The 25,625-nt window shown below is 34.7% G+C and overlaps 2 protein-coding genes across 5 annotated transcripts; one reads left to right on the top strand and one right to left on the bottom strand.

Moving 5' to 3' along the window:
• Positions 1-1,232: 1,232 nt before the first annotated feature.
• LOC131928611 (uncharacterized) lies at positions 1,233-12,712 on the bottom strand. The gene is made up of 13 exons (XM_059284684.1): positions 12,608-12,712; positions 10,454-10,515; positions 10,019-10,075; positions 9,741-9,795; positions 9,346-9,437; positions 8,513-8,626; positions 7,164-7,317; positions 6,850-6,902; positions 6,311-6,437; positions 5,753-5,838; positions 4,791-4,904; positions 3,870-3,971; positions 1,233-1,920 (listed from the first exon to the last, which is right to left on the bottom strand). Exons 1-13 carry the CDS (start codon positions 12,648-12,650, stop codon positions 1,750-1,752), a joined length of 1,230 nt encoding a protein of 409 aa, XP_059140667.1. The 5' UTR covers positions 12,651-12,712; the 3' UTR covers positions 1,233-1,749.
• Positions 12,713-14,046: 1,334 nt separating this feature from the next.
• LOC131928608 (chromatin target of PRMT1 protein) lies at positions 14,047-25,407 on the top strand. 4 transcript variants are annotated; one of them, XM_059284677.1, is made up of 7 exons: positions 14,047-14,152; positions 18,176-18,247; positions 20,413-20,605; positions 21,097-21,277; positions 21,870-21,927; positions 22,575-22,643; positions 23,726-25,407. In XM_059284677.1, the coding sequence occupies exons 2-7, from the start codon at positions 18,186-18,188 to the stop codon at positions 23,970-23,972; spliced, it is 810 nt and encodes a 269-aa protein (XP_059140660.1). In that variant the 5' UTR covers positions 14,047-14,152; positions 18,176-18,185; the 3' UTR covers positions 23,973-25,407. The 4 variants fall into 4 exon arrangements, with proteins under 4 accessions (XP_059140660.1, XP_059140659.1, XP_059140662.1 ...); XM_059284676.1 differs by having other exon boundaries at positions 22,551-22,643; XM_059284679.1 differs by having other exon boundaries at positions 22,551-22,686; positions 23,726-23,935.
• Positions 25,408-25,625: the final 218 nt, after the last annotated feature.

The raw sequence follows: 25,625 nt of genomic DNA, 5'->3' as shown, positions 1-25,625 counted from the left end.
ACAATCATCTACTCGCTTTTCCTACTAGAACATCACATATACACAATATACATAGTAGAGATGTGTCTGAAAAAATGACCAATGGTCAAACACAATTAGACAAACCAGACTATATAATAGTCTGACCTCATTTAACTTGTAAATTATACATTATCTCTATACAGGTCAGAACACAAACAAAAAGTTGCCACTACAAGCTACAACACATTTTTAAAAAATGCTAACAATTTAGGAATGATTAATAAGACTTGCAAGATACTACGCTCGTAAAAAAACATGAAAAAAAAATGGACATATTTTTACTGCCAAAAGTTTGAGGCAGTTTGTGCATTCTTTTGACAACTAAAATTTTTGGCACTGCCAAAAGGTTTAAGAATTTAAAAAAAATTTTGGCCCAAGAAAAATATTTGGCGTGGCTTTAACCCTGTAAAATCCATATAGTAACAAATGTATATAAAAAACTAAGGTAGGAAACAAGAGTAAATTCAATTTTTATGTTAACGTTAAAAAAAATAGATTCCGCCAGTGGAAAGAAAATAGGAAAAAAAAAAAAAAACAACTGACGGCAACAAATAAAATACGAGAGCTAGGCTCCGACTGGTTTATGTTTGATTAGTCTAGCGTGATCAAAGAACATGGATCAGCAGAGTGAACTATGAAAGTTCTATGAAATCAATGATAAGAGAAGGTGGGAGCAAGCATTAATCATTGAACTGATATTTCTCAAACACATTTATAGATCACACTTTGGTAGTTTATTTCAATGCTTTTTAATTTAAGCTAGTATGATAACTCATTGATAAGGTGTTGGACACATTCTTTGGAAACAGATTTTGTACATTAAGTGAAAGAATGCAATTGGAAAATATTTTGACATGCCATTGATGGAAAGAATACACAACAGCCAACATTGAGAAGTAGGAAGACAGCATCCAGGTTTGCCAGATAAATTTGACACAGGCAAAGCCAAGCATGAGAAAAGAATGCAATGCTTTTGACTTTGGTGACATTCAAGTAAAAGAGTCTATATTCATCATTATATTAAGTCACTGAATAGTATATTCTGATTATTAATTGTAATAATAATAAATTATCAATTACTTATCTAGCTACAAACTCACGTCACACAAATAATAAATATAAATATGTATGTTATATCTATTAAAACTTTCTACCTTGCGCAAAAAAATTTTTTTTTTTAAATCCAAAAAGAAATTTTTTTTTCCTAAACTTTTAAAATTGTGTATCTATTACAAAGAGGAGTCAAGAGTTATTAACTTTATTCCTCACTACCAACATATTTTCTAGAAAAATCTTAGACCTAACTAAGCATCTAATAAAGTTTTAAAGGAAAGATATTTCTAAAGTCAAAACTTGATTAAACTATATATATAAAATCTTAAGTAGGTAAGTAGATAAAAGTTCAACAACTGAGCAAACATGGATAGAATATCACCACATAGTTGCTAAAGTTAACACAGATCTGCAATCAAACGCTTCGGGATCAAAGGAAAAAAGAAACAAAGGTTTAAAAATATAATGTAACATGGACGCCAGCAGTTTAAAAATTCAATCTACACCCAGCCTCACTGATATGACTTAACAGTGAATGAAAGCTCGCAGCATTAGCCAGCGTGACCAGAGGTAAGTGATACGACACAAATGGACTTGTAATTCACAGACAGCTGTTACCCACACCCCCTTGGAGAAGTTTTAGAGTATTGACGTATGGCGCTACGTCAGGTTGTGTCAACTGGCGGCACTGCCGTGGCCCACGCTGTCGTCGTCACCATCACCACCAGTGTCACCGTCGCCACCGGCATCCAGGCTGGCAGCGTCGTTGTCTGATGGTGTGTAGAAGACCTCGTTGCTGACTAGGCTCCTGGGCATCAGGCCCAGGGTGATGTAATCGTCTAAAACCTGGGGAGGTCAGGTGACATGGTCAGGTCAGGTGACATGGTCAGGTCAGGTGACATGGTCAGGTCAGGTGACATGGTCAGGTCAGGTGACATGGTCAGGTCAGGTGACATGGTAAGGTCAGGTGACATGGTCAGGTCAGGTGACATGGTCAGGTCAGGTGACAGGTCAGATGACATGGTCAGGTCAGGTGACATGGTCAGGTCAGGTGACATGGTCAGGTCAGGTGACATGGTCAGGTCAGGTGACATGGTCAGGTCAGGTGACATGGTCAGGTCAGGTGACATGGTCAGGTCAGGTGACATGGTCAGGTCAGGTGACATGGTCAGGTCAGGTGACATGGTCAGGTCAGGTGACATGGTCAGGTCAGGTGACATGGTCAGGTCAGGTGACATGGTCAGGTCAGGTGACATGGTCAGGTCAGGTGACATGGTCAGGTCAGGTGACATGGTCAGGTCAGGTGACATGGTCAGGTCAGGTGACATGGTCAGGTCAGGTGACATGGTCAGGTCAGGTGACATGGTCATCATGTGATTGTTGGACATAGTATGATAATAATTCAAAAGAAATATAAAAAATATACAGATTTACAATAATTATACACCAAATTATTTTTTTTTAATATATGGAAATATATTAATAGAATAAATAATGAGAAATATATAATATTTAATAATTATATATCAGTAAGTAAAAAATTAACAGAAAATAAATAATAATCACAACAAAAACAAATTCAGCAATAAAAATGGATTGAGTTTTGTGGTTGCTACTCTTTCTTTTACATTAAATAAGCAAAATTTTTCACTTTTGACTGCACACTGTATCAGAAGATTGTTTTACTTTTTTTTAAAGACAGAGTAAATAAGAGATTGGGATCAACGTCCCAGAAAATTGGAAGCAAGTGAACTATTCTGCTTGCTTTCTGACTTATTGAAATGCCTTGTTATTGGAATACATAACCAACTGATGAGCATAGTGGTGGGAGAGAAAGGTCTGGTTCATCACTAGGTACCTTAAGGTTAATGCTGACTGTTGCAAAAACAAAACTGTTTTTTACATTATAATTAATGTTTAAAGAATGTAGTTAGCATCTAATGGTTAAAAAGTAGTCTTCTTTCTTCTTCTTTGTTCTTAATTATTAGTGTTGAAGGGGATCGAGATTTATCTGCCAGTGGGTTTGAACTCGAGACTTTGTTCGAATTTATCAACCATGAGCTTTTTGCCAACTCGACCACGCTTCCAATACAATTAAGTGTTACGTGTCAACTGGTTATGAGCCATTGAAGCCATTGACTCCGATTTCAGCCTGCTTTTCTTTTTGGATTTGCTTCCATAGCCTTTGTCCAACCAAGAACAAACTACAAGGCAGCAGTTGTTTAATTTTGGAGTAGTCTCTCCTAGAAGAGTGGCTGTCCCCAGCTAACGAGCCTCATCTCCCCGAGGGTTCGAACTCGAGACTTTTCGGTTTAGCAACCATGAGATTTACTGAGTCGACCACGGCGACCCCATTAAAAAGTAGTGATTATAGAAAATTCAGAATTTAAAAAAGAATTCTACTTCCAGCGATTCTTTTATCAGTGGTTTCAATTACTTTTTGAAAAAGTAACGCTCCCCTTTCCAACCTAAAGATGCATAGGACAGATGAAGTAGAATTCATGTGTTTCTATGACTTTTTCATTTGAAGGGATGGTGTGGTCAACACTAAGCCCAGTTGCCTTTACTTTTCCCAACAAGAGTCAGGTACAAATCAGAGCTAGGTGGACTCTGGGACGTCCTACAGTCCTAGGGTCCGAACCATGATCAAAACTTGAGACACCTGGTTAGACTATTTTTAACCTCACTAAGGATTAAGTTTTATTAAACAATTGTTAACTAATTCAGTGACCAAAGTTGTAGTAAGTAACAAGGTTTCACAAAAAGGACAAGAACACAAAGCTGGAGGTACTTGCCGCCTTTAAACTAGCCATCTCTAAACGTGGGACATTGTAGGAAAAACCAGTGGTCTCAATCTTAGAGCCATCCACAAACAGGTATTTGTTGTACAAGAGTTCCTGTTGACATAAAATAATAGCAGCTGTATGAAGAACACCAAAATTAAGACTTAAATTATTCCCATCCAAATATGCAATAAAAATAAATGCAGGCACTTGAAGATGTGTTTTCTTTTCATTCACAGGTGCCCTTAGGGAAACTAAGGTTGCTGGGCATTGTGGTGACTAAACTAACCCCTTGTTTGAAGAGGACATACAAACAGATGAACTCTACTTTATCTGCCCCATGTGTCTTGGGCACAAACGTGAAAAGAAGATATAAAAAGATGAAATTTATTAGTTCAATTTATTTGTCTACAAATGTGACTTACAATTCAAACTACCTGAACTATAAACAAGACTTACGTGTCAAATTACCTGGTCTATAAATGTGAATTGTGAGTCAAATTACCTGGTCTATAAATGTGATTTAAGTCAATTTACCTGGTCTATAAATGTGATTTAAGTCAAATTACCTGGCCTATAAATGTGATTTAAGTCAAATTACCTGGTCTATAAATGTGATTTAAGTCAAATTACCTGGTCTATAAATGTGATTTAAGTCAAATTACCTGGTCTATAAATGTGATTTAAGCCGAATTACCTGGTCTATAAATGTGATTTAAGAGTCAAATTACATGGTCAATAAATGTGATTTATGTGTCAAATTACCTGGTCTATAAATGTGATTTAAGAGTCAAATTACCTGATCTATAAATGTGATTTAAGAGTCAAATTACTTGGTCAATAAATGTGATTTATGTGTCAAATTACCTGGTCTATAAATGTGATTTAAGAGTCAAATTACCTGGTCTATAAATGTGATTTAAGTCAAATTACCTGGTCTATAAATGGGTTGAGTGGAGTGTTGGCCACCTGGTCCCTCTGGCATGCATCTGACCAAGGACGCATGTGTTTCTCATTGATATCATCTACAATGTCCGTCATTCGCACCTGTTGAGTACATGATGTTATATTTATACATATTTACATACATATATATCTGTATTATAATGTATGTCCACACTTTTGTTAAATCAATGTACATATCTACCAATATTGTTAACAATTGCTACCAGAGTACTCATGTAAAATGTCAGAACATTAGAATGTTTATTTTTTTTTTTATGTTTTAACATAATATTTTGCACTATTTTAATATTGGAATAAGACTAGTAAGCTTTTATTTTTCATGATATGTTTTGGAAGTACTGCAACACATTTTAAAGCATGAATTAATTGATTAACACCAGTTGTCAGCTATGTTCCCTCTACGCTGCGCTGTTGCGCGGCCGCGCAGTAGTTTCTAATCGCCGCACAGTCATTTTGTAAATTACATGTATCCTTATATAAGACTTTTAGAACACCGCACACACAAATGCATGCTGCACACAATCTTTTTCCCCTTAGAGGCAACATTGGTTGTCAGGTGTGCCAATACACTGAAGATCTACTCTAGTACACACTAAGTCTTTTAAGTTAAATACATATTATACAGAATATTGTTAAAAATAAACTTATTCAAAACCAATCCTATAGTGTACCTGTGCAAGAAATAACAAGTAATAAAAAATCCTTATATTTTTCTTCTGGTTTTATGCGACTATATTTTACTATTACAGTGTTAGAGCTGTACTGTTCCAATGTTAACAATGGGGGAAGGAAACCCACTTACCCTGGCTAAGTTGGAGAAGACTGAGCCTAGGAAATCATAGTTGATGTCAAACAACTCGGAGATGATTTTACTAGTGTTAGAGTTGGACTGTTACAATGTTAACAATGGGGGATGGAAACCCACTTACCCTGGCTAGGTTGGAGAAGACTGAGCCTAGGAAATCATAGTTGATGTCAAACAACTCGGAGATGAGGCTGCTGATGACTCCCTGAGCTGGAAAACAAACATCAGACATGTAAAAATGATGTTAGCCTAAGGGAGGAACAGGTGTGTACATTCAGATTGCAACATCCGTTGTTTTTTATGGAGTTGAGCCCCTACTAGAAAGGCTAAAAAAAAAGAATTGATTGACAGATCTTTGTTTTAGTAGATGTAATAATCTACAACAAAGAAAAAGCACATGTAATTTTTGTCTCAATGTAGTTTCTAAAGTTTAAACTGACAGATAAAAAGCATAACATTCAGTAGGTCTTTACTCTTAGTACATAGCTGAATCATTGTACCTAAGCTAATTAAAATCTAGTAAAATGTAATTAGCAGAAGAATATTGTAATTAGCAGAAGAATATAACACTAGTTTATATTTGTAGCTTAAAGAATCAATGTATCAAGCAAATTAATCTAGTAAATTGTAATTACCAAAGAATGTAACAAACTAGTTTCTATTTAGCAACAAACCCACTCACTAGTGTCACCCTTATCAGCTAGGTTGTAAGCCTGACCCCTGTTGCCATGGAAACACAGATGCCACACTGCTCTGACCACATCGTCAACATGAACGGTGTTCATCTTCAGGTCTTTGGTCCACAGCATCTGTTAAAACACAAGAATGATTTCAAACTTTAATAAATGATTATACCAATGTTACTTAGAGAACTGATTCTATTGGTCCACAGCATCTGAAAACACAAGATTGATATAGCTTTTAATAAATTGTTATACAAATGTTACTTAGAGAACTGATTCTAATAGGTCAACAGCATCTGAAAACACAAGAATGATTTAACTTTTAATAAATTATTATACCAATGTTACTTAGCATGTTACAGCATTTGTTAAAACACAAGAATGATATAACTTTTAATAAATTGTTATATCAATGTTAACTACTGAACTTATTCTGCTTATCTTTATATTTGAAATATATCTCTTTAAAATGAAATTTCTTAACAGTAGGGATTATATCACTGGTTTTGACAGCAAAAATTACAAGAAAAAAATGTACCTGCATTTTCTGCATCATGTACTTGTAAATAGCACCAATAATCAGTCGAGGAGCTGGGGGTAAAAATATGGAAAGTAAGATAATAAGATCATTGATAATTAAGGAAAAAGTAACTGTGCTCAATGAGAAGAAGGTACATAACTCATGGTTTGATGAAAATCTACACGCATGAAATAACATAGAAAATAATAATATGAATACATGCACTTAAATTATTATGGACTTTTTTTTTTTTTAGTTTACTTGAGCAGGAAAAAAAAAGATAAGATTATTAAAATTAATTATGTGAAATTATCTACCCTAAAAAAACTTACTTAGTCCATTCCTGTCCCCCAACCCATACACAATGGCTGGGCGAACTATGACGTAATTTAAATCAACAAAACTCTCCAGAGCCTTTTCAACGTCCAGCTTGTGCCGCGCTAGATTGGTCCACGGTTCCAGTTTAGATTCTTCCCTGGCTGGTTTCTGGTGACCGATATCAAGATATTTATAGCACATCACAGCATGTTCTTTGTGATATTAGGCATCACAGCATGTTGTTTGTGACAGTTGGCATCACAGCATGTTGTTTGTGACATTTGGCATCACAGCATGTTGTTTGTGATATTAGGTATCACGGAAAGTCTTTGTGACATTAGGCTTCATGGAAAGTTTTTGTGACATTAGGCATCACAGAAAGTTTTTGTGACATTAGGCATCATGGAAAGTTTTTGTGACATTAGGCATCACAGAAAGTCTTTGTGACATTAGGCATCATGGAAAGTTTTTGTGACATTAGGCATCACAGAAAGTCTTTGTGACATTAGGCATCATGGAAAGTTTTTGTGATATTAGGTATCACGGAAAGTCTTTGTGACATTAGGCTTCATAGGAAGTCTTTTTGACATTAGGTATCAAGGAAAGTCTTTTTGACATTAGGCATCAAGGAAAGTCTTTTGACATTAGGCATCAAGGAAAGTCTTTGTGACATTAGGCATCACGGAGAGTCTTTGTGACATTCAGCATCACTGAAAGTCTTTGTGACATTAGGCTTCATAGGAAGTCTTTTTGACATTAGGTATCAAGGAAAGTCTTTTTGACATTAGGCATCAAGGAAAGTCTTTTGACATTAGGCATCAAGGAAAGTCTTTGTGACATTAGGCATCACGGAGAGTCTTTGTGACATTCAGCATCACTGAAAGTCTTTGTGACATTAGGAATCACAGAAATTCTTTGGTGACATTCAGCATCACGGAAAGTCTTTGTGACATTATTGTTCTAGGTCAAAGTTAACAACTATCAATACACATTTAAAATTGGTTATTTTCTTGTATTCAGTATCAAAGATATTTATGATACATCACATCAAGATGTTACAGAACTTCACTGAAAGATTTTTGTAACATTAAATATCAATGAATGAATGACTGTATCAAAGAAAGCTGACCCCCGAGACAACACCAGCAGCTGACCTGTAGCTGACCCTACAAGGCCAAGACAGTCTATATAAGCCCAGTGATGACTGATATTAGTACTGTGATAATGTGCTTGTCTGGGACATGAGTAAAACAATGACAACAACAGTTTTGTTCTGCACACCAAAGCAATAAACGATTCTAGGTATAGCAGTCACTGCAAACAAGAGAAAAAATAGAAGCCAAAAGGAAACAGCTGTTCTCACCTTGTCATGTGTATAGATCTGTGCAGTGGACACTTCAATGTATCTCTTCACTTTATGCTGGGCTGCCAGTTCAGCACAGTTCAGGCTCAGTCTGTAGATTCCTTCTTTATACACCTGCAAACATTTTAAACAGTCCATCTTTATATATATGATAACATTTTAACAGATTATCTAAATATTTAAAAACTAATCAGTAATTGCTTTTTTAATGCCTGCAAACATTTTGAACAGTCAATCTATGTACACACAACAAAATTTCAAATACTTCTTTATACAATGGATATAACATGAAACATTGCTTATCTATAAATACCTGCTTTGCGTCACCACCAAAATTTAAATAACTTAAATTTTGTAAAAATACTGATTTCTTCTTTACACACTTAAAGCTTTTAAAATTTGCTGTGGGAATATCCCCTACATATTGTTGAAGCTTATTTAAATTAAACTCATTAGTACTAGACAATATTTAACAACCAAAAAAGTATGCAAATGGTATTGTTTCATGTGAAGTTGTTACCAAACATCGCACTAAAGAATTTTAAACAAATATGTGTATTTTTATTTGTTGTATATTTTCTAAAATTCATTTATAAACAGATTTTTTAAAAAATTACCAACATTAAAAACTATTTACCTGACCTGATATTGAGCTAGCTAATGATAATTTGGAGTAAGGTAAAACAGATATGATTAAATGATTTAATCTAGATCATCTGTTTCTCTATGACCTTGTTGCAAATTCGTCTATATATTCACACCTCAGGACCATTTTAATTATTGTGACATTTTCAAGGAAGTGATATTAGCACAAAATTCTTAAAGGACCTTACCGGCTCACTCTGCCCGTGCTTGGTTTCTGCAGCAAAATTGATGACAAAATCAAACTCGCCATCGTCACAACAGAACACTTTTTCTGCTGATGCTGGAGAAAAATGGAATTTTCTAAAATTTGTCAGTTGAGCATTTTTATTTCATTTATTTTATGCAGTAATTGCTGATTGGTTCAATGTTTTGATTAGTGTAAGTGTCAGAATAGAAATAGCAGCAAAAAAAAAAAAAGAAAAAAAAAACAGTTTTGGTATGATATACTGAATTTTGTAGCCATACCTCACACATAGAAATAATATGATGATATTAAAATTGAAAGCTTCTTTGCATTTATAAAATTTTCTTTTCGTTACTAAATTGTTTATTATTTTTACACTGATAAAATTAATTGTCTTACCTTTATTGATAAGGTTAGCGTGACAGAATTCAACTACCGGACTTGCAAATGATTCCTGCAGATAAAAAAAAGGGCTTGGATTAAAACAATAATAAAGGAAAAAGTTATTTTTTAAAATGCACTTTTAACTCATAACAAGAGTTATTTCGGAATTCCTGATAGATACAACACACACATTCTAAACATACCACTAATGAAGAATTAAATGAACATCGTGTAAAAAATAATAAAGTTCTTAAAAAACTGGAATTATTTAATGAAACAATCAATGATCTTACAGCATGTCGTGGGTTGAGCCATGCCATCTGAGGTGGAACTTTATCAACTACTCGTATCTGAAACAAGCATGTATGTGTTAAACCATTTACTAACCCTGCATCAGGTATTCAAATCGACTGACATGATAACTAAATATATAGTCTTGACTCCATCCAGCTCTGATGAGTACCCTATCAAAGTTAGGAAAAGACAAGCAGGCATGGCTTAGAACCATATTAGCCTTTCATGTGATGAGGCCAGAGAAACATGTGATCCTACTTCATCAGGTCTAAAACAGTAACTTATTTTTTCTTTACTTTCTGCATTGAAAGCTAACATAGCTAATCTAAGCTATTAAAAAACTGAAATATTGAGTGAATATATAGTGAGTGATTATCCAACTACCAGCCATAAACTATAAACTTTTTAATTAGCTGTTACTACAGGAAAATTACCTTCTTGGACAAGTTGTTTCTGACTAAATAATCCACAAAATTTCTTCCAATAAATCCACTACCTGTAGGAGAACAAAATAAGTTTTAATTACTATAATAATGCATACCAAACAATCACAATTTATAAATTTGTTTAAATTGAATGTGAATCAGTTTGGGCCTTATTTAGAGTTTTCTCAGAAATACCCCAATATAGCAGAATTAATTAATCTGGAACTTATGATGTATTATGCTAGAAGTGAAGACTGTAAGCCATTGTTTATTTCGCAGTATAATTTTCAAATTTTAATACATTTGCATCTTTACACATAGCTTTTAAAAATGAAAATATTTGGCCTACATACTTTATGTTAAATATTCAGTATAATTTAAACTTATATTCAGCAGTACATGTTCTATTTTGGGTACTGTTTATTTGAAATATAAACATGTAGTATGTTTTTTTTTAAATTTAACAATGGCCAGCAGACCAAAAAACAGTTTCAATTATGCCGTCTAATGAAGTAATACTAGTGGGACACATGCGAAATAAAGTTCTGCATTTGCAAATGTCTGACACTTCAATGCAATTTGTTTGCTCAGTGCAGGTTTATTAAAAACTTCCTTGCAACCCATTATGTAAACTAAACCTGTGCCAGCAGGATAATGATGGCTGGAGATGGATGTGAGATGGTAGCAACTACTGTAAGAATCTACTACCGCAAGTCTGTAAAAGACCATTCAATCTTTGCACACAGCCATCTCAAGCTCCAGCACTTTGTCAACATGGTTTACATTACTATGCTGAAAATCCAAATTCACCATGAAGTGAGAAGTGTGGAAAGTGGTCAACTGGTGCAGCTACATGATGAGAACATTTGCATAGTGGGTGTAGACGTAGCACCAAAAGGGGTGGATTTGATGACAATAGGACACTAGCCCCTATACTGTATACAACCCACTCAAGGAAAAACTATATGGGGCACCCACAGATCTGGAGACTACAGTCCAGTTCATACACAATCTTTCTTTGACAATTAAGGGTGGATTGGAGTTGGTTACTAGTTAGCATCGACATTATTTTTATAGCTAGGCATAGGCCTATAGTATGATTATAGTTCTAGACTCCAGACCAGGGATCTCCAAACTACGGCCCGCGGGCCGGATGCGGCCCGCGAGGTCCTCTTATCCGGCCCGCGGAGATCTTTTTGTCCATGGAAAAAACGTTTGTTGGCAATGGCTGAGGAATTTTGCTCAGAAAAATCAACACAATAAGTTGTTCACTTGTCAACAAATTTTGGATGTGGTAAAAATGTGAACATCAGATTCATAGTTTCATATTTTATTCCCCAATTTACGTTAACCTCCTTTTGAGAGTATTTTATTATAAACACAACCAAAACACCTAATGTTACTTGATCTAGATCTAGATTTAAGTAACTATTTTTCTAGATCTAATTGTTATTGAATTGTATAAGTATTGTTTAAATTTAAATAATAAATAAGAATAGTTTTAGATTCTAGAATAGTGGTAGAAGGTAAAACTCCATTTTTATGTTTTTCGGTAGTGTAATAAAATACGCTAAAATAGAGTATTACCAGTAGTTCTATCAGTGGCGTAGCGAGGTCAGGTGTCACCCGGTGCGGCATTTAATGGTGTCACACACCCCCCCCCCTTCGAACTTTCAATTTGCACCCTTTCCTCAAGTTTTTCTCTATATATTTTGCTATTTTTTGCCTTGGTGTCACCCCCCTAAATGGTGTCACCCAGTGCGGTTCGCAACCCCCCGTTCCCCCCTCTGAGTTCTATTTCAAGCCCGATAAAATTTCTAAATTAATTTTAGGCTTAAGTTTTTATTTTATTTTTTACGGTCTAAATCTAAAAAGCACGTTTTTATTCCATGTCAACAACACTATGGAAGGAATCTCGTCAACTCGCTTGTCTCCATTTGTTATATCTTTGAATAATTTCAAATAATTTGAATTAATTTGTTTGTTTTCTTAGTTCTTAGTTTTGTTTGAATTTGTTTGTGTCACGGACATCGGTGTCGTCAATTTAAAAATATTTAGATCTAGATCTATGATGTAATGATCAAATGTGTACTTGCTTGGAGCATTTAGAGTGACTTAATTATTAAATTAATTTAGATTTTAGACTAGAGTTCTAAAGTCTACCTCCCAGAATGAGCACACTGTTTCCATCTCTACTTGCCGCCATTTTGTTTTGTTTTTATCATGTGACACACTTCCTATCATTACATTCACAAATGTGGCAGGGTTAGGCCTCCACACGAGCCGACCCGCGGCGTATCATACGCCGCTATTTAGTTGTTTTATTTTCTACTTTTCAGTAATTCATAATGTGTGAATTCGACAGTATCAATGCGGCCACTGAATATATTTGCTTTAAAACACTATCAGTAGCTCGTTAAGGACGATACCTCACCCCCCCCCTCCTCGACCTTTCCCCAACCCCTACCCACCCAAAAAAAGTCGTCATTCAAGTGCTTAAAAGAGGGGGGCACTTAAAGCTTTTGAATGAAGGGAGTTGGGGGGGGGGGGGGGCAACGACGACTGAAACTGGTAAAACTAGGCCTATATATTTGCTATACAGTTTATGTGGAAGGAGAGAATGAAGGGACGTTGCATATATTTAGAGGCGGAATGTAATGGCCAATGTGGGCGGTAATTTGAAATTGATTGACCTCATTTATCAAAGACAGGCGTTTCTAGGAGAGGGCGGGTAGGGCGGCTGCACCAGGCGCCGATCCTAAGGGGTTCCAAACTCGGTAGAAAAAAAATAAAAAGCTTATTCTGTGCTGCTTCACTGAATTATTTAAGCAGATTCAATTTTGGAATTGGCTTAAATTAACATACCTATGTATCTGCCTATATCAAATTTGAGACACTACAATTAAAACTGTTAGTGGGAAGGGACTGGTAAAATGCGCCACCAACCTTTTCACCTGGGATAGAGGGGGGGGGGGGCGCTTTTTCACCTTGAATAACTATAAGGAGGGGGCGTAAAACGGATAGTTCGCCCCGGGCCTCTGATCAAAGATCAAGAAAGTGTGCACTTTATAAGCCTTTAACACAAAACAAGACATTTAGATACAAAATCCAACTGCCCCCCCCCCCCCCGCCCCCCCCCCATATAGATACACATAATTGGAATTTTGGTGGAAGGGTATGCTAAAAATTTCAGTGAAGCAGAAGTAGCATACATATGTCGCATGGACCCAACTTGAAGGAATCTCCACCGAGTGTGATGTAGAAGTATCGGTGCGTCTCCATGCTCCACAAGGGATCAACAGGTGCTTAAAATTTGACGTCATTATCGTGTGTTTGTGTGTGAATGTGGGGGGGGGGGGTCTTCACGATGTGTGAAGTATTTAGAGCAGAACACATCACTACCGCACTACTCATTTACTTTACTTTAGCGGGTTGTTCTAAAATAATTTATCCATCCAGCTAAATCCAAAATGGGTTAATAAAAATACTGTGCTATCAAAGTAGAGACGTAATCAAAACATTAAAAGTTTGAGAAATTGATAAATGTATTATGATTGAAATGTGCGAAATATTTATCACGCGACTTCGCTGACGTCACTACCTCTTCTGCGAGCCAGCCGGACGTTTGCATCATAGACGTAGCGTTTCTCCTAGTGAAGTATTAATTTACTAGTGTAACAAAATTTGCCTCGCACTGCAAGAATTGAGGTAATATACTAACCTAACTTACTACAATCGTTGTAGTTGAATAATCCCTAGATCTGTATAAACAAATTGTTTGATCTAGATCTAGAGAATCACTAGATCTAGATTTTATAAATTTATCGTAAAAACCTGGTTTGACTCAAACCAGACTGCCTGGTTTGAGTCACAAAGTGAGAGTGGTTTTAATGTTACAATGTAAAATACTAAAATGTTAGGCCTACTCTTCTTCGTTCTTAATTTATTCTTCGTTCTTACTTTTAGTGTTGGAAGGACACCTCCAACTCAATTAAGTCTAGAGGATGTCAACATGTCAACTGGTTATTTTTAATATTTGAGGCAATTGACTCCCGACTTAATAGTTTTTCTCACTAAATCTAGAATTTACGCAATTATCAATTTAAACATGACCACTGAATAATAGACATCCATATTTAATCCATTAGGCACTAACTTTGGAGTTTTTAGTTCGTTTTGAACTAAATTAGTTAATTTAATATTTATTGTCAATCACTACCATGTCCAACACATCTCTCCATGACAACTGTTCTTAAGCTTGAAGCTAAAGAAAACCACAAATCAGGTTAGACTCCATGCACAAGAGTTCCTCACTAGTGATCACCAAATAGCGGTCACGTGGTTTTTAAAAAATAAAAATAAATTGGTTGTGATACGGACGCCGGTCTTATAAATTTCTTTTTTCATAGACTGATAAAACTAATAATGCTTTACGTTCTCGCTCATTTCTGTACCTACACTGTTGATATTTTTTAAATTCTATTAATTTTAATGAAACCAACTTTTGAATTTAGCCTCCGTTCTCCAAACCAAATTTTAAAATGCTTTTCTGGCATATCTAACCCTGCCACTTATGGTTTGTTGTTATGACACGGAAATCCCGCCATTTTGCGCGTGGTAAACATTTTTAAATGTAATTAGTTGAAGGTCTCTGGAATTTGGCCGAAAAATCACCGGAAATCAGACGTCCGGTCCGGGCGCCATATTGTTGTTAGCAACCGACCACGCATCCAAGTTAGAGAGAAATACTACGACTTAAGCCTAAGCCTGCTTTTCTTTTTGGATTTGCTTGCCCATATGATACTGCCATAGCCTTTGTGATGTTTGTCCAGCCAATAATAATCTAGATCTAGAGGATCTAGACTAGATCTAGATCTACAAGGCAGCAGTTTATTTTTGGAGTTGTCTCTCCTAGAAGAGTGGCAATACCCAGCTAACAAGCCTCATCTGCCTGAGGGCTCAACCTCGAGACTTTTCAGTTTAGCAACCATGAGCTTTACTGACTCGATCAAGCAGACCCTTTATTTGAAATTTTTGACTCAGTTTTCTTTCTACTGTTACTCTACTTTATTTTTTTAGCGCAATTTCCATTCTGGAGAATTGCGTTTATTAACCCGTCATTTCTGGATGGATGAATGGATGGATGAATGTATGTGTGTCCGCAGCTTTAAGTCGTATCTCCTCCTCAACAAAGCAATATCGAGGACTAGTTCCAAAAGCAATTATGTTAAGCAAGTTACGAGGATGAACATAGGCCATAAAAATTCTGGGTTTCTTTCATGGATTTCCTGGAAAAGCCAAAAAACCTCGAAAAAATGCAGTTTTCGGCCCATATCTCGGCAACCAGACCACTTAGCGACTTGAAACATGTACCAATCAATTCCTGCCATAATTTAGAACAATATTGCAGAAGAAAGTTTTCAAAAATATCCTTTCGTTCGGTCACAAAAATTTTTTTGAATTAATTAAAATTTGGACAGAATTAGTAGGCATTTTTATCCAACCACACCACACGCGTCATCACGTTCAATAGCTGCGACATCACATTCGGTAGCTAGGCGCGCAATGGTTTTTAGTCATGTAACTCTATTGTAAATAAAACATGTAAAATACTGAAAAAAAAATTAATAAAAAACGTTTTAATAACTAACCAATGGTTTTACTAACCCTGCTCTTGATTTACGCTACGACAAGCTATTTTTAGATAACATAAGGAAATTGCGCTTAAATGTCACTAGACTTTTTAATTAACTTGTTTTTACTTTTATTTAACTAGATCTAGATCTAAATCTAGATAGAATCTAGATTAGATCAAGGCCACTATTTCTATTAAAAAAACAACCTCCTAAACTGACCTAAACTAGATTATAGATATACCAGTGTAGCAGACAGATCATTAGATCATGATGATCTATCTAGATCTATAGTTCTATATTATTTCTAGACTAGCTACAGCTAGTCTGTCTTTGATAAACGAGGTCAATCAATTTCTAAGTCCAGATCTAGTTTCCTCTAGATTCTAAAATTAGATCTAGATTCTGGCTAGTTATAATTAGGGCCTAATATCAATCATTAGCCTATATTATTTAGAGAGAGCAGTGGCACTACTATCCCATTCTGACAAAAGTGAAATGACTGTATGAAATACTAGGCAGATTGGCCACTTTGTTCATATAACTTAATTTTTTAGTATCTACTCAGAGTAAATAAGCTAGTCACAAACTTATCTGACCTAAATGCAACACTATTAGCCTATTCGCAGCATCTAGTTTACTAATTATTTGACACAGAAATTAAAACAAAAGCTTTGAAATTCTCTTCAGCAATGTATATAATATGTATGATGTAACTTAAGCGCAAGTGTAATCTCACAATATAGGGTCAGATATTTATTATCTGGAAATGTTTTAGCAGAGCGCAGAGCAATCCGTGTAAGTGCGGCCTAAATAATATAGGCTAATGATTGATATTAGTTAGGCCCTAATTAGAACTACCTAGAATCTAGATCTAATTCTAGAATCTAGAGGAAACTAGATCTGTACTTAAACATTTTTTCCTCAAACTCAGTCTGCAGGCTTTAAGGTCGCTTAGAGCCTGCAGACAGAGTTTGAGGAAAAAATTGTATAAAAATAAAAGCCATTTTGAATAACAAACTTTTATGCCAACAGAATATAATAAACCGGGAGTGATCTCCCCTAAACTTTCTCGAATATTCTAATATAACACTACAGGGGATGGCAACTCGGGATATAGACTTCTAGACATGATTTTAATCCCTTTTAAATACTCACATTTCTTAAAATAGAATATAATCTCGTAGAAAAAAGAAATGCACACCAAGTGAACGCTAAATAAAAAAGCGCATAATAGTGCGCAATATTATTAGTACTTTATAAATTTACATGCGTTTTTTGAGAAATCGGAAATAGCGTAAATATTTCCGGTCAACGGAAATTACTCAAAATTTGACAGAAAGTAGAGAATTAGCTCTTTTACTTACATATCAAATTTCATTTATCTATCTGAAATAGTACTCAAGTTATAGGCTTTTGAAAAATTCAAAGTAGAAAAAGTACCACTTCCGGTTATCGGAATTCGCTCAAAAGTTGATACGGATCTACGATTTTGATAAAATACTTATATATGAAATTTCACCAGCCTAGCTGTAACGGTACTGAAGTTATCGTGTTTACACACAGACATACGGACAAGATTGCAAAATTATGTTTTTCCGTATCAGTGAGGTGTAAAACGTCGAGATTTGTAAAAATCTCGATTTTTTTTTTTTTGCACGATTACAATACTTTCTCTATACTACGTATATACGAGAAAGTAAAAATGGGAGCATTGTCATAAACATATTTGCCTTTGTGTATTATATAGTCATTATTTAGCCTAGTCACAGAAGAGAAAGGATGGTCATCCATTTTTTTATTATATGAATACAGTAAAAATGAGATTAAGCAAAATATGTGATCATGTTGTATATTGTGTCATCTTCATCATGGCCAGGAGTACATTATTAATTGCGACAGATTGTGACACAAATATATGCCTATATGAAATTGGTGGTTTACCTTGAATAATTTAGTATGAGTAATAAATCAAGTACCAACTATCACATTTTGTAAGTTTGAACTTAAGTGTAGAAAATATATTTTTAACTTATATAAAATGCTTTCGAGCTATTAAATAGTTTGTTGACAATTACTGCCCTTTTTTTTTCACCAGATAAAACAACATGACGACAGTTCCAACAAAGATAGTGCTTAAAAGCACAACACGAATGTCATTAAATGATAGGTGAGACAAACCACAATGAAAACTAGGAAAAAACTCTGCACTCTAATTGTGAGAAAGCTGCCAAGTGGATAGGATGCGTAACTCCTGTTCATGTCAGGATTTGTTGATAAGATGCTAGAGTGCATCAGGGTCATCTCTGTTGAGAGTGAAAAAAGAAATGATAACAAGCGTTAGCAAAGTTCATTGTGAAAAAAATGCTTGGACCTGCTTTTAATGAGGAATTTCTTTTTATTTCTCTTTATTTTGAAAAGATTGTTTTTTTTATTTTAAAATTAGTGATTTATTTTCTTAAAGTTTACCTTTTAACATATAGCAACAAACAAAAAGCTAACCACACTTTATGTAGGTGATAACTGGGTTTGTAAGGAGTATTCCATTATACAAAAGTTTGACTAATTTTTAGGCAATTAGCCATTTCAAATTTAAACAACCAGCATCGGTAATAACAATAGGGAATTTCAATACCAAGTATTGATCACATTGGCAACTCTTTTTGCATGTCTTAGTTTAGCAAGAAAAGTTTTTCACTCTCCATTGCTTGCGTACTAATTTCTAAACTAAACAATGCAGATAAAAAAGATACAACAGTTTTAAAAATAAATTTATTTAGCTACTCTAGACTTTTAAAAGATGGATTTAAAAATGTTTATTATTCATGGTTTCACTATCCCGCTAGCCTATTAGAAGTCTAAATACTTTTACATTATATAATCAGCGATTTCGTTCAGGAAAATTTTAATTTATCCTCCATCTCAGCAATACTAATTTTACATCTGATCTAGTAATTTATTTTTGCTACAAGAACAGTGTTCTATTTTTTTGTTTTTCAAATAGACGTCACCTCATGCATAGTAAAGAATAATTCCTTTAACTAGCCTTTATTTTAACAAAATGGCACTTAGTATTCACCTTACATTGTTATAAAATAGGCAACATCAACAAAGTAAAAATAAGTGCAAAATAAAAATGAGTCTATGGCTTGATGGTTTGGTGGGATATGTGACAACAAGTGCATATCCAGATATTTGATCATGAAGTTGAATCTATGCAAATATGGAGAACAGGGAGTAGATATTGACACTCAACTTCAGTCACAAAAAGCAAGGAAATCAATGGATAAAAGACAATAGTCAAGCGTGTTTCAAATGTTTGGACTATGTTTTTTGATCACAAGGACATCTTATTATTTTGACCTTTAGGATTCTTGTAAAAACCTGTGAAATTTCATGACATTAACCACCTCAAAATGAAAAGTATTGTGTTCTCTGTGGATTACTTATTTCTGTAATGGATTAATCAACATAATAAAAACAGTATTTAGACAAGTGATTGTGATGGATTATTCACCGAGTTGAGGATAAACTTGTATAGGAATAGTGATTGGATAGAACAATGACATAATAACAGTGTTCAACAAATGGTGTTCAAAGATCAGTGCCAATATCATCTGAAGTTACATTAGTCATTTGCAGCAAAGTAAAGAAGCTTGAGATGCATTATGGGGGAGAGATTCAACTTTCTTAGTCAAGAAGCTTGAGTGTCATGTCTGAAACTGCTCTGCTTGGAGTCACATTTTTCTATCAATGCCATTTATGACTCAGTCTTTTAAAAGAAATAATTCTAAAAAAACCATAACAAAAATATTTGAGTAAATTTTAAAAAGAAATGCGTAAACATAAATATTAAATTATTTTTAGGTACTAAAAAACAAAGATTAAATGTTAGGCATATGGTATATAGCAAAAAAATTGAAATAAAATATTGCATGGCTAAATTTTCCTGAGAATACACTAAGGCAATACCAAGTGTTAATAAGTGCAGTAAAAATTGAACTTGGATGTGCCTAAAGGTTGTGTAAATAAAATTTGGATCAATGGTATCACTAAGTTCCATAAAAAGGTATTTTTAAAAGAGTTGAAGGAAGTAGTGAAATTCTGGATATAATAAAATTAAAGTATTAAAATATGGGAAAATGAAAATCCAAATGGTGATTGAAATCCCATCCACTTTTTCCACAACCTGGAAAGCGAGTATGGCACAAATGGGGAGAGAGTTTGGCAACCATCGTAAAATATCCGCAATGGATCCAGTAGACCTCTTGACCACAGTGTTGTTGAGGTCTGGTGGTTGTCTCCTCTCACACAAGGTATCTCCCCTTACTAAAGGTTCTCCAGCATTGCCCCCAACATCCAGAACATCAGAGCTAACATGGCAGTAGAGCACCAGGTGTCTGCAGCCAACAGGCGTTTGGCTCAGCAGCTGGCCAACAGGCCTGGGCTTCAAGCCGTGCCCACGGAAATGTTTTATCAACAGTCCAGAGGAAGAGGTCAAGGAAATATGAATAACCAGATGAGGAGGGTAAGTAAACTTTGTGTGTTTTCCAAATAGAGTTTACAGTCTAATAATATTTAGTACCTTTTAGCTTTTGGGATCAACCATTTATGACAAGTTCAAAAATTGCATTTTACCCCCCCCCCCCCCCCCATGTCAATTGTTTGTCTACTACATCCACCTGCTCAGGACAACAACAACAAACATATCTTTTACTTTAATTTTTTTTTATCAACTTACTTCTAGAGTACGCAGGATAAATATAACGATAATGATATTAAAATTTAATGTGTGGACATTTACAAAGACCCAAATCCACTCAAAGGCTTCTACAATGCTCACTCGAGTTGAACATGCCAAATGTATGATCCCATAATATTTAACACTAATTCATTCTTATAACTTAAACTTACCCAGTTAATATTTTAACACAAATACTTATTTTTAATCATTTGTTTGAAACAAAGGATATTATTTTTTAAACTGACTACAACAGATTTTTGTCCATGTTTTGACAGAAAAGCCTGCAGCAGAGATTAGGCAAGACAAATGTAAAAAACAGACTGTCCTTACCAGCCACTCCACAGAGAGGCAGAGGTAGGGGTCGTGGCAGAGGGAATGCTGCTGTAGTACAAGCTCCAACTGGAGACAACCTATATTTTACAAACAAAACTAGGGGACGTGGAAATTTCTCTCCAAGTGAGTTGCTGAAAATGTAAACAGTATGTAGTAAGACCATATTAGGAATAGTTAAAAAGCAATACAATCTAGGCTTATTTTGTGTAGGCCTATCATGTTAGAATTCTTAAGAATGCTAACTTGAAAGTCTATAGAGTTCCGATTCCTTCTGCAGTTGGTAGGACATCCCTGAGTCCACCCAGTTCTGGTGGGTACCTGACTCTCATTAGAGAAGTAAAGGCAACTGGGCATAATGCTAACCCTGGTATTGTATGACAATGTATGCCAAAGTCATTGAAACAGTTGAACTACTTCATTTGCCCCATGTGTCTTGGGCACAAACACAGGAAAAGATGATGATGTTAGGATCAGAGTGTTATTAGTTAGACCAGCAAGAATATTTCTCTTCAATACTAACAAAAAATACTTGAACAGTTCATATATGATAGCACTATAATAACAAGCAAACAGTACTATTATTGATGGTGTTAAAATAATTTAATGGTGGGTGGTTAGTTATGTAGTAGAATGTTATATAATAGTGTTATGTTTTATAGGGGTGAGTTAAGCTGATCATTGAAATGGCATTGTAGAATGGTTTTTAATTTTTTAGGAGGAACCCCAAGAGGCAGAGGCACCTTCCGTGGAAGAGGCAGAGGAACATTCAACAGGTATGATACAGCTTGTCTTTTGTACAAATACAGCTGACACCTGGTTCAAGTTAACCATTAATACATTTCCTATATACAGCTGTTTTTTTTTTATATCACAAGAAGTTTACTTTTCTGTATTCTTCTCTGTTTTATTCTAAAGGTTTTGTAATAATTTGCAATGTCAACACTAATAAGTTATATATTTGTTCATGTATTAAGTGTTCATGATTTTTTTCTTAAATTATGTGAAAATAGTAAACAGTTTTTGGCCAACCAGATGTATGGATAGCATAATATTGTATTTTTTTTTTAGCTTTGCAAATCATCAGCATTATGTAATTTCATGGAATGTGTTTAAACCTTTCTATTGTGCTGCAAAAATAGCTAGTTGCAGTGGGAGCTAAATGTAGTTCAGCTTTTGCCTTCCATTAGTTGTAGGGTTTCTGATGAGTGAAAAATGTTGGTTGCAGTTAAATCTGTTTGAGCTTCGTCAATTGTTTTCCCTTTCTAGGCTTGTCTTTAAGGAAATTATTTGAGTTTAAATCTTGTTTGAGGTGAGCTGGAACAGCTTCATTTCAGTGTTAAACACAATTTCATTTGGGCTGTAAGTTTCCTAATTAAAACCTCCACACCTGTCTTAGACAAGGTGTGTATGATTTTGCCAGATTTGAAGAAAACGGTCGCCCTGGAGACAACAGGCGGCGAGGCGGCCGAGGTCGTGGTGGGCCAGACAGGTCAGCGAGCATGAATCTAAAGGCTTGCTACCCTCATTGCATGGTGTGTCTACACTCAGATAAAAACTTTGTTTTTTAGCAACTTGGGATGCTAGGCAGTCATGCAGTTGTGTATTGTTTTTTTTGTTTTGGTTTTTTTTTTTGCCCTGAAAGTTTGGTATTTGAAGAGGTTTTGATACTGCTTCATGTTTTTGAAAATGAAAGCATGTCATAATTTTTTTCTCTGATTGCCATTAAGAGTTGGAGCAGTCCATTTTATGTTCATCACTATTTTAAACTAACCTTTGAATTGAAATTACCACTAATATTTTTTGCTATTTCCTACTAATATATGTTGTAGGCTTAAGTTCATGGGCTTCTGCTATACTGGTAAAGGATAGGTTTCTTGATCCACCCTGGAAGAATTAAACATCTAATTGGTGCTTATATACAAAAGAATACAATTTCATTAGATCATTTAATTGATAAAGTATAAAGTCTGCTAGTGTACCAACATAGGGTTTGTAAGTTTCAGCGATGACCCTTGCATAAACTCTGCCCATGCTTAAGTTTATAACTTTTTAATTAATCTTTTTTTTTTATTAATATTCTATCAGTCATTTAAAAACTTCAACAAAATATGTTTGTCTTTTTATTTTAAAACTCCCAGACCTTTGATATCATTGGAGTGGTGACATGAACCAGAATGGTTGTCAGCCTTTTAAAAATCCTTTTTTCAATGGCCTTCTTCATAATCTACAATTACTACAATAGATATTGCTCCTTGTGTAACTAGTTAATATTTTAAGGTTCCAAATATACTTGTATTACATGATATACTCCAAGAGTTATAATTTATAAATTTAAAAACTGAAGACAAGCCTCTTCGTGTTTTTTGAATATACTTGTTTTATTACATAATTTGATAAAGGAGTAATAATCCAAAAAAGTTTTGACAAGTCTCTTCATGTCTTTTAAATATACTTGTTGTATTACATGTCATGATCCAAGAGTTGTAATCCAAAAAAGTTTTGACAAGTCTCTTAATGTTTTGATACAAAAAAAGTTTTGACAAGTCTGTTCATGTCTTGATACCTCCCCAGATTCACTGGCCAGAATACCCAGAACAGACGCGGAGGGGCTGGCGCTGGCATGAGAGGAGCTAGAGGTCGTGGCAATAGGCGTGGAGGGAGAGGTCAAGGTCGTGGAGGACGAGGTGGGCGAGGAAGGGGAGCTAACCCCAGTGTATCAGTGCAAGACCTGGACAGTCAGTTGGACGAGTATATGGCCAAGACCAAATCTCACCTGGACTCAGAGCTGGACGCCTACATGTCAGAGGCAACTAACTGAGTGTGGTTGTGTGTGTGTATGAGTGAGTGTGAAAGATTTTGATCACTGATTTCAATTATTTTATTCTGATGGTTTGTTTTATATCTGATTTGTTTCATATTTCATACCAGTGTATTATTTTAAACAGTCTACAAAGCTAATTTTGTAGCACTCATTCATCAGGACTAAAAAATACTTTAGGGTCTACATTTTAAATGCTACATTCTTAGGAACATAGCTTCTTACCATGATAGGATACTTACTCTCCTGATGAAGAGTTTAGCTTTGGCTAGGCTTGTGGATGTTAGAATAGACAAGCATTACTGTATGAAGGGTTTTGATCCAATACTTACAGTCAACACATTTTCTGAATGTATTTTTATTTATTGTTTGCAAGGTAGAGTGGCTGCTTTTATTGTTTATGGATGAACACATGAACTTAATTGCTATTACATTACTGGCAAAAGGGTGAAATTTTTAAAGAATTTTTTAACTTGTGTGAATGGATCTGATATGTTAATTTTTTTTTTTACTGCTAGTTTCTTCTCTTTTCAAGGTAATTGAAAGTTTGCTGTATCAGTCAAAAGTTTGTTTCATATTATTGCTTGATTCAGTTTTCATATTGAGGTTCTGTTTCTGATTCATTTTTAGAATAAGTCTTAATTGTAAAAAAAATATTAACATACCATTTCTAATGTAACTGAAAACATGTATAATGTATTGTTTGTTGTTAAAGTTCTATAATAAGGTGAAGACAATTTGTAAATAATTTCTAACCACTCTGCTATTAAATTAGTCAACTAAGTTTAATATTTGACTAACCAAACTGGTTGTATAAAAACATCTTGATGAAACAAAATTTTGTAGTGAGCCTTAGAAATTATTCTCTACATAGTATGTCACTCACAGTTATTAAGCCAGTTTGAGCATGAATTCTGTAGAAATCGTTGAGTTCTTCTAGACTGCGAACATTTTTGGATTGAATATGAATATAAATTTCACCTCTGTACTTAAGATTTTTAATTAGGAGTTGTTGGTGTTAAATATCAATATGAAAATATCCATGTTCAAATAGTTCTGTTATTATATGTACCAAAAAGATCAATATATTTTAAATTAATAGTAATTTCAAAAGTTTCTTCATCAGCTGTTTGGTAATTACTGATGGTAATTATAATATTGAGCTGTTAGATGTTTGGATTGTGGCATGGCACCTCTTTCAGTGTGCCATTGGTGAATTCTGATTTTTTTTTCTGTTGCCTGTTAAGGAGAATGGCAGTTATATTATGTTTTTTTAATACTAAAAATGGAGCTGTCATTAGCACTTTAAATCACTGAGGTGTGTATAATTAAGCCTTGGATTTAAGTGTTAGAGTATTAGAAACATAGGCTGTTTTCTTGTGATTTAGAATCTCCATTGTCATACCACCCTCATAATAAATATCACCATGAGCTATGTTTTTTTTATTGTCTTATTTGTTTTTAAGATCTAATCTATCCATAATGTAGAGCAGTGGTTCTTAACTTTAGTAGAGGAACCGAACCCCCACCAGTTACATATGAGCATTCACTGAACCCTTCTTAATAGTTCTAAAGTCAGCATTGACAAAATCTGATCATGAATCTAGTGCGATTGTTTTGACCTTGGCTAAGCCACTGAGTCTTAACTCAACA

The sequence above is a fragment of the Physella acuta genome, unplaced genomic scaffold, assembly GCF_028476545.2.
Source record: "Physella acuta isolate Inbredline_101_S28 unplaced genomic scaffold, ASM2847654v3 ptg001526l, whole genome shotgun sequence".
NCBI lineage: Eukaryota > Metazoa > Mollusca > Gastropoda > Physidae > Physella > Physella acuta.
This window is presented reverse-complemented; position numbering and strand designations above follow the sequence as displayed.